The following is a 9,393-nucleotide window of genomic DNA, read 5'->3' as shown; positions in this document are numbered from 1 at the left end:
TCCTAAACTGATAATGAATTATTATTTAAAGTATAAAACTAGAAAACGTACAACGAGCAAGTACCTTATGAAAGTCTTTCCAAAACCATTTGATCAAGTTTTTCCAATTCCTTCTTCTTACTTTCTAACACTGCCTTTGCTTGTAACAAATTCGGCGGCAAATCACCATACTGACTTAAATATATATTTAGTTCCGCCAACTCTGACAATTTCTCCATACAGACCGTAGATTTTTTCAATATAATGTCTGGATGCAACTCCCCAATTTCCAAATCCTCCAGCTGTTTCTCCAACTTCGAGACCTTGTCCTTGTAGGCATTTAATTTTGTGAGAATTAGAAGACGTTCAGGCTCTTCCCTCTTGTAATTCATGTTCATATTCTGAATTTTGTCTTCGAGTGAATCGACGTTGCCCTTAACCGAATCGAGTTTTTCCTGCATGCGCGAGTACTTTTTGAAAGAAGCCTCGTAATTTATTTTAAATTCGGCTTCGGCACGTGCTTGCTTTTTCGCTTCAATTTCCTTCTGTTGCATGTGAATCTCGAGAGTTGTTGGATCCATATCAGTGAGGCCTTCGGCTTTTAAAATGTGGCAAACTTTATCCAAGCCTTCTCGGATGTCGCTCGGAAGAGATGTGGGATCAAGACCAAGTTCTTTTAGGAAAGAAATCATTTCATTCTCGTAGGCTGCGGCCTCGGCCAGACTTTCGTCCATTCCATCGGAGAGTATCTTCAACTTTTCCTGCATTTCTGGCAATACCTCGGATTCCGTTTGCTTTGAATCTGTTGACATTGAAGAACTGCTCGTCGAATTCAAGGTCGACTGACGATCTGCCTGGAATTTTCAAATCTCTATTTTTCAGTTGAAAAAATTAATTTTCAACACAATAGAACGTATTTTTAACAAAAAAAAAACGGATTTTCAACAAAATAGTTTCATTTTCAACCAAGAAGATTAATTTCTACAAAAAAATACGAATTTTCAAATGAAAAAGATAGTTTTTCAACCAAACAGATAAATTTTTAACACAAATTATTAGATATTCAACTGAAATAATGAAATAATATGAACTGAAATAATATCCATGAAAAAAAAACAACAAAAAAAGACAAGTTTTCAACTAAAATAATGAATCTTAAGCGGCAATATTTCAATATTATACGAAAGAGATGAACTTTCAGCCCATAAGATTAATAATTTTCTACAAAAAAATAGACAAATTTTTTACAAATTACATGAATTTTCGATAAAATAGTTTAATTTTTAAATAAAAAGTATCAATTTTTAATCAAATAATTGATATTTCATCCAAAAAAGATCAAATTTCGACGAAAAATAGAATAGTTGAATTTTCCGTTAAAAATTTAATTCTTAATCAAAAAAATCTGATTTTCAGAAAAATGTTTAAATTTTAGTAAAAAAATTCGTTAAAGTGATGGATCTTTAATAAAAAATAATAATAATAATTTTCAAAGGAGTTTAGTTTTCATCCAAGAACATTTATTTTTAACCTAAAAGATAAATTTTCAACTAAAATTGTAAATATTTGACTGGAATACTGAAACTTTCAAACAAAAGGAAGAATTTCTTAAATAGGAGATTAACTTTCAAAGAAAAAAATCATTTTCGACCAAAAAAAATCGTATTTTTAACCAGCAAAATAACGTGTTTTCAACAAAATAGTTGAATTATCAACCAAAAAGATTAATTTCTACAAAAAAATACGAATTTTCAAATGAAAAAGATCGTTTTTCAACCAAAAATTGTATAATTAGATTTTAAGTCAAAAAATGATTGTTCGACCACAGAGATAAATTATTTAAAAAAATTATTGGAAATTCAACTGGAATAACAGTTAAATTTTCAGTTCAAAAAAATTCAACAAAATGATTAAAATTTCAAGAAAACAAAATTTCTTTCCATGAAAAAAGACAAGTTTACAAATAAAATAAGGAATCTTAAGCGGAAATAGTTCAATATTATACCAAAAAGATCAATTTGTAACCAAGATGATTAAATTCGACAACAAATACGAATTTTCAAATGAATAAGATCATTTTTCAACCAAAAATTTCAATTTTTAATTTAGAAAAATTCAACAAATAATTAAAATTTTTAGAAAAAAATTCCTTGCTATGAAAAAATACAAGTTTTCAAATAAAATAATGAATCTTAAGCGAAAATAGTTTAATATTATACCAAAAAGATGAATTTTTAACCAATAAGATTAATTTTCTACAAAAAAAATAGACGAATTTTTCACAAATTACATGAATTTTCAATCAAATAGTTTAATTTTAAAATAAAAAGTATAAATTTGTGAATTTTAGGCTCTGGCAGCCCTGAAAATGATATATTAAATTTTTTTAAATACTTGAATTTTTCACTTAACAATAGAAATTTGTTGCAAAAAAATGAAATAGTTAAACTTTCAGTTAAAATCATTTTCAAGAACAAAAAAAAACTTATTTTCAACAAAATAGTTCAATTGTCAACCAGTGATGAATATTGAACTGTAACATTTGAATTTTCAACCAAAAAGATAAATTTTAGAACAAAACTGTTAATTTTCAAATAAAAGAAAGAATTTTTAACCAAAAATACATATTTAAAAAAAATTAATTTTTACAGGAATGATTAAATTTTGAATTAAAAAATACACATTTTCAACTAAATAATTGAATTTTAAACTAAAAAAATAATAATTTTCATCCGAAAATTGAATAGAAACGTTTTTAGTTAAAAATTTAATTTTAAACCAACCATAAGAGTTTTCAACTAAAATATTTGAATTTTCAAACAAAAAACCTTAATTTTTACTAAAAAAGACAAATTGTCAATCAGAACTTGAAGAATTAAATTTTAAGTTAAAAAATTAATATTTAACCAAACAGATGATTTTTCATCTTATCTTATTATTCACCAAAAAAATAAGTTAAAAAAAAATAGTTAAATTTTCAAACCAAGTGATGAATATCCAACTAAAGTTGTAAATCTTTAACTGAAATAGTTGAATTTTAAATCAGAAAGATGAATTTTTTACTAAAATTACGGTACATTCAACTGGAATAATAGTTCAATTTTCAGTTTAAAAAAAATCAACCAAAATCGAAAAAAGTTTTCAACAAAATAATTAAAATTTCGGCATAAAAATTCCTTTCCATAAAAAAAACAACAACAAAAAGTCAAGTTTTTAATGAAATAGCTCATTTTGCAAACAAGGAAATGATTTCTTTATTAAAATTATGAATCTTCAACCATAAAATTAATTTTTAACAAAACAATTTAACTTTCAACCAAGTAATTTTGTTTCGAATCTAAAAGATGGATTTTCAACTAAAATGATCAGTATTCAAACGAAAATACGTGAATTTTTAAACAAGAAGATTAATTTTCAAGAAGAATGATAATTTTCTGCCCCAAAAAATCGATTTTTTAACGATATACGTGAATTTTAAACAAAATAGTTAAATTTTTAATTAAAAAATACCAATTTTATCCAAATTGTGAAATTTTGAATTTTTAGTTTAAAAAATTAATTTTCAAAAACAATACGGATTTTTAACAAAATAGTTCTATTTACAACTAAAGTGATGAATTTTCAAATATAATTATGAATCTTCAAATAGAAGAGTTAAATAAAAAAACAAAAATGAATATTTAAATGTGAAACTTCAATTTTCAAATAAAAAGATTAATTTTCTACCAAAAATACAGCTTTTCTACAAAATACATGAATCGTTAACGAAATAGTTGAACTTTTAATTAAAGAAGACAAATTTTTAACCAAACAGTTGAATTTTAAACCAAACATAAGAATTTTTTAATTAAAACAATTAATCTTCATCTGAAATAGTTGAATTTTCAAACAAAAATTAATTTTTACTAAAAGAGATAAATAAATAAATTAAAATAAGTCAAATTTCCAATGGAAAAAATAACCTTAGTAAAAAATAAATTTAAAAAATAGTAACATTTTCAAACAAAGTAATGAATTTTCAAATAAAATTTAAATATCTGACCGGAATTCTTGAATTTTAAACCAGAAAGATAAATTTTCAAATGAAATGATAAATATTTAACTGCAATACTTAAATTTTTAAAAAGGAAGACGAATTTTTAATCAAAACCATAAACTTTCAAAGACAATCTTCCTCATTGGATTTTATTTGTTGAAAATAATGTTCCAACTGAAAATGTATCATTTTTAGTATAAAATTTGCCTGTTTTTTGGTTAAAAATGGATCGTTTCTATTTGAGAATTCATGTATTTTATTGAAAATTCATCTTTTTGATAAAAAATTTAACCAAGTAGTTAAAAATTCCTATTTTTTTGTTAAACATTCAACATTTTAGATGAGAAATTCATTTCTTTGGATAAAATTGTAACTATTTCGTTAAAAATTGCATGTAGTTTCTTCAAAAAGTATAATAGTGTCAAATTTTCTACCAAGAAATATTTTTTAGTTAATAATGAAAAGAAATCTGATCCCAAAAGTTAGGATTTTAAGACATATGGCAAATTAAAAAAAAATTGAATTTACAAACCAAAAATATGCATTTTCTACCAAAATAATTGCATTTTTTATTAAAATATACGATTTTTCAACCAAATAAAATAATTTTCAACTGAAAAGTACATTTTTTTTAGCAAAAATGAAATGGCTACGTTTTTAGTAAAAAAATTATCTTCCTGAAAAAAAAGAACTTTCAAATGACTTTTTTAAATTTGTAACCGAATAAATTGAATTTTGACTAAAATTATTTATATTTAATCAACACATCAAATTTTTAACCAAATAGTTAAATTTTCAACACAGAAGATGAATTTTCAACTACAAACTTTTTTTTAACAAAAAAGGTGAATTTTCATTTAAAAAATATAAATTTTCAACACAACAAAAAATACCTGAATTTTCAACCAAATATTTTAATTTTTAATTGAATTTTTAATCGAATAATTGCATTTTCAAGTCAAGAACATTGATGTTCAAACAAACATGAAATTATCAAATTTACAGTTAAAAAATTAATTTAAAAATTTTTTAAACTCATTTTCAAGCCAATGAAATGAATTTTGAAACATACAGATTAATTTTCTAGCAAAAAAAATGAATTTTTAACAAAATACATAAATTTTCAACCAAAAAGGTGAAATTAGTTAGGAAAAAGTTAAATTTTCTACCACAAAAGACAAGGTTTTGAAAAAATATCGATTTTTTAATTTATTATTAATAATTAATAGTTTAATTTTAAATGGCAGAAATAAATTTTTGAGAGCATAAAACGTATTTTTTAACTAAATAGTTAACTTCTTAACCAAAAATATTAAATTTCTATAAACAGAAAATTGTCGACAAAACATTTAGTTAAATTTAATTTTCAACCAAAGAAAAATTTATTTTCAATAAAAAATCTAATTTTCTACGAAAAAGGTATAGTTTTTAACAAAACAGCTGAGTCTTTCACCAAATGTTTTAACTTTCAATGGAATTTATAGCCGAATAATTGAATTTTCAACCAAAAAATTAAATTAGTCACCAACAAGATTAATATTTTACCACAAAAAAATGTTTCAACAAATTACATAAATTTGAAAACAAATTGTTGAATTTTCATCTAAAAATTATTGATGTTCAAACAAACATGAAATTATCAAATTTGCAGTTAAAAAATTAATTTTCAATAAAAAAAAACTAATTTTCAAACTAATAAAATGAATTTTGAACAAAGATTAATTCTCCTAGCTAAAAAAATTATTTTTAAAAAAATACTTGAATTTTCAACCAAGAAGGTGAAATTAGTTACGAAGAAGTTTCATTTTCTATCACAAAATACAAAGTTTGAACAAAATTTTGAAATTTTTAATTTATTCTTAATAAGTAATAGTTTAATTTAAATTACAGAAATAAATTTTTGTCCTAATATAATGAATTTTTAAATTATATAGTAAAATTTAAACCAAAAATATTAAATGTCTATAAACAGAAAAATGTCGAAAAAACATTTAGTTAAATTTTTATATTATACAAATTATTTTCAATCAAGAAACTAATTTTCAATAAAAAAAAAACTAATTTTCTACGAAAAAGGAATAATTTTTAACAAAATAGCTGAGTCTTCTACTAAATATTTTAACTTTGAGTGGAATTTTTAACCAAATAGTTGAATTTTCAAGCCAATTAAGTGAATTTTGAACCATGAAGATTAATTTTCTAACAAAAAGAAATGCATTTTTAACAAAAGACATGCATTTTCAACCAAAAAGGTGAAATTAGTTACAAAGAAGTATGATTTTCTACCACAAAATACAAAGTTCCAACAAAATATGAAAATTTTAATTTATCATTAATATTTAATAGTTTAATTTTAAATTACAGAAATAAATTTTTGACCCAATAAAATGAATTTTTTAATTAAATTTTTAACCAAAAATATTCAAAGTCTATAAACAGACAATTGTCGAAAAAACATTTAGTTAAATTTTTAGTTATATCTGGTTATACTTATTAATTTCCATTAAAAAAAACTAATTTTTAACTTTAAAAACTCATTTTCCAGCCAATGAAATGAATTTTGAACCAAAAAGATTAATTTTATAGGAAAAAAAGAATTAATTTTGAACAAAATACATGAGTTTTTAACCAAAAAGGTGGAATTAGTTAATTCGGAGTTTAATTTTCTACCACAAATTACAAAGTTTCAACAAAATATAGAAATTTTTAAGTTATTATTAATAAATGATAGTTTAATTTTAAATTGTACAAATAAATTTTTGACCAAATAAAATGAATTTTTAAATATAAATAGTTACATTTTTAGTTATACCTGTTTATACTAATCAATTTCTATAAAAAAACTAATATTAAAACAAAGAAAAATTAATTTTCAATAAAAAAACAACTAATTCTCTAAGAAAACGGAATAATTTTTAATAAAAAAAAAATTTCAACAAAATACAGACATTCGAAAACAATTAGTTGAATGTCACATTTTCCGTTAAGAAAATTAGTTTTCAATTTAAAAAAACTCATTTTCAAGCCATAAAATGAATTTTGAACCATAAGGATTTATTTTCTAGCAATAAATAATTAATTTTTAATAAAATACATGGATTTTTAACAAAAAAGGCAAAACTAGTTACTAAGAAGTTTAATTTTCTACCAAAAAATACAAAAATTCAACAAAATATAGAAACTTTTAATGTATTGTCAATAATTAATAGTTCAATTTTAAATTACGGAAATAAATTTTTGACCAGATTTTTACCTATAAATATTAAATGTCTATAAACAAATAATTGTCGTAACAATATTTAGTTAAATTTTTAATTATACCTGGTTATACTAATTAACTTACATAAAAAAAGTAATTTTCAATAAAAAACTCATTTTCTACGAAAAAGCAATAATTTTTTACAAAATACCTGAATTTTCAATCAAATATTTTAACTTTCAATGGAATTTTCAACCGAATAGTTGAATTTTCAACTGAAAAATTATTGTTAAAAAAAACATGAAATTATGAAATTTGCATTTAAAAACATTAATTTTCAATAAAAGCCAAGTCAAGCCAAGTAAATGCATTTTAAACCATAAAGATTAATTTTCTAACAAAAAAAGAATTCATTTATAACAAAATACATGAATTTTCAAGCAAAAAGATGAAATTAGTTACAAAGAAGTTTCATTTTCTACCAAAAAAAAAAAACAAAGTTTCAACAAAATATAGAAAATTTTAATTTATTGTTAATAATTAATAGTTCAATTTTAAATTACAGAAATAAGTTTTGTGAGCAAATAAAATGAATTTTTTAATTAAATAGTTCAATTTTTACAAAAAATATTAAATTTCTATAAACAGAAAATTGTTGACAAAAAATTTGGTTATACCTGGTTATACTAATTAATTTCCATCAAAAATTAATTTTCAACCAAAGAAAAATTAATTTTTAATAAAAAAACTAATTTTCAATGAAAAAGGAATAATTTTTAACAAAATAGCTAAGTTTTCTACCAAATATTTTAACTTTCAATGGAATTTTTAACCGAATAGTTGAATTTTCAACTAAAAAATTTAATTAGTCAACAAGAAGATTAATATTTTACCACCAAAAAAAATGTTTTAACAAAATACAGAAATTTGAAACCAAATAGTTGAATTTTCAACTCAAAAATATTGATGTTCAAAAAAACACGAAATTTTCAGTTAAAAAGATTAGATTTCAATAAAAAAAACTTATTTTTAAGGCATTTAAATGAATTTTAAACCATAAAGATTAATTTTCTAACAAAAAAATAATTCATTTTTAACAAAATACATGAATTTTCAAGCAAAAAGGTGGAATTAGTTACAAAGAAGTTTCATTTTCTACCAAAAAAAAAACAAAGTTTCAACAAAATATAGAAATTAAAAATTTATTTTCATAATTAATATTCAATTGAAAAATGTTTAAATTCTGAATAAAAAAAAAGATTTTTCAACTAAAATTATGAATCAACCAAAAAAATAAATCTTTAAAAAAGTATTTTCACTTGTAGATTTTTGTCTGAATACAAAAATTTTTGTCTGAATAAAATACTCTAGGATTTATTTATTAAGATTTATTATTTAAGACAAAAACGTTTTTGAATTTAAAATTAGTAGAATTTAAAAAATTGTACAATATTTAATAATGTTTATGTTAATTAATCATTATTGTCAATGGTTTCAATCTTATATATAAATAATTAACAATTAAATGTGCAAATTTACATATAAAAGAACGAAAAATTAATCAACGACGAAGTATACTTGGCATTATTGGCATGTGGAAAGAAGGCATGAAACATTACAATCAGAATATTCTGACCTTGACTTCATACATAAGAATCGAAAAATATATTGCCGAATTAATTAAAAATGTAAATAATTCTTGTTTACCTTTGTTTGTTCACTGTTTTACAATCAAATTTTTATAATTAAAAAACATCGACTCACCCCTCTTGTAAAATCCATAGTTTCAGGAGTACAATAACTCGTACCTTAATACGATTCTATTACTAACAGCTGCTAACACAACCAACTCTTTATCTTTTCCACACCGAAATAGAGAAATTTATTTTCTACAATCTTTGTGTCAAAAACGTGAAGGTTATGTTTGCACAGTTTGCATCGTTTGCGGTTTGCGCATCTGCTCAACAAGTTTACATGAGCTTTACATCGTATATTTACTTGTGCTTCCATTTTATTTTTTCTTGCCGCTTTTTTCCTATTTTACAAACAGGGGCGAATCACACCAGAGATCCAAGAGAAGGTTCGAGTTCCGCTAAAATTCAAATCTAATATATAAAAAATAGCTTTTTTATACAAATTATTAATAAAAACTTATATTTAATTTGTAAAATTAATTAAA

General features: G+C 22.0%; 1 protein-coding gene across 1 annotated transcript; it reads right to left on the bottom strand.

The window, feature by feature from the left end:
* Window positions 1-3: 3 nt before the first annotated feature.
* Window positions 4-9,172, bottom strand: LOC117174411. Its single transcript, XM_033363515.1, has 2 exons — window positions 8,979-9,172; window positions 4-833 (listed from the first exon to the last, which is right to left on the bottom strand). Exons 1-2 carry the CDS (start codon window positions 8,994-8,996, stop codon window positions 66-68), a joined length of 786 nt encoding a protein of 261 aa, XP_033219406.1. The 5' UTR covers window positions 8,997-9,172; the 3' UTR covers window positions 4-65.
* Between the last annotated feature and the right edge of the window lie 221 nt (window positions 9,173-9,393).

The sequence above is a fragment of the Belonocnema kinseyi genome, chromosome 6 (genome assembly GCF_010883055.1).
Source record: "Belonocnema kinseyi isolate 2016_QV_RU_SX_M_011 chromosome 6, B_treatae_v1, whole genome shotgun sequence".
NCBI classification, from domain to species: Eukaryota; Metazoa; Arthropoda; class Insecta; order Hymenoptera; family Cynipidae; genus Belonocnema; species Belonocnema kinseyi.
The sequence above is the reverse complement of the archived record's forward strand: the minus strand, read 5'-3'. Positions and strand labels throughout refer to the sequence as shown.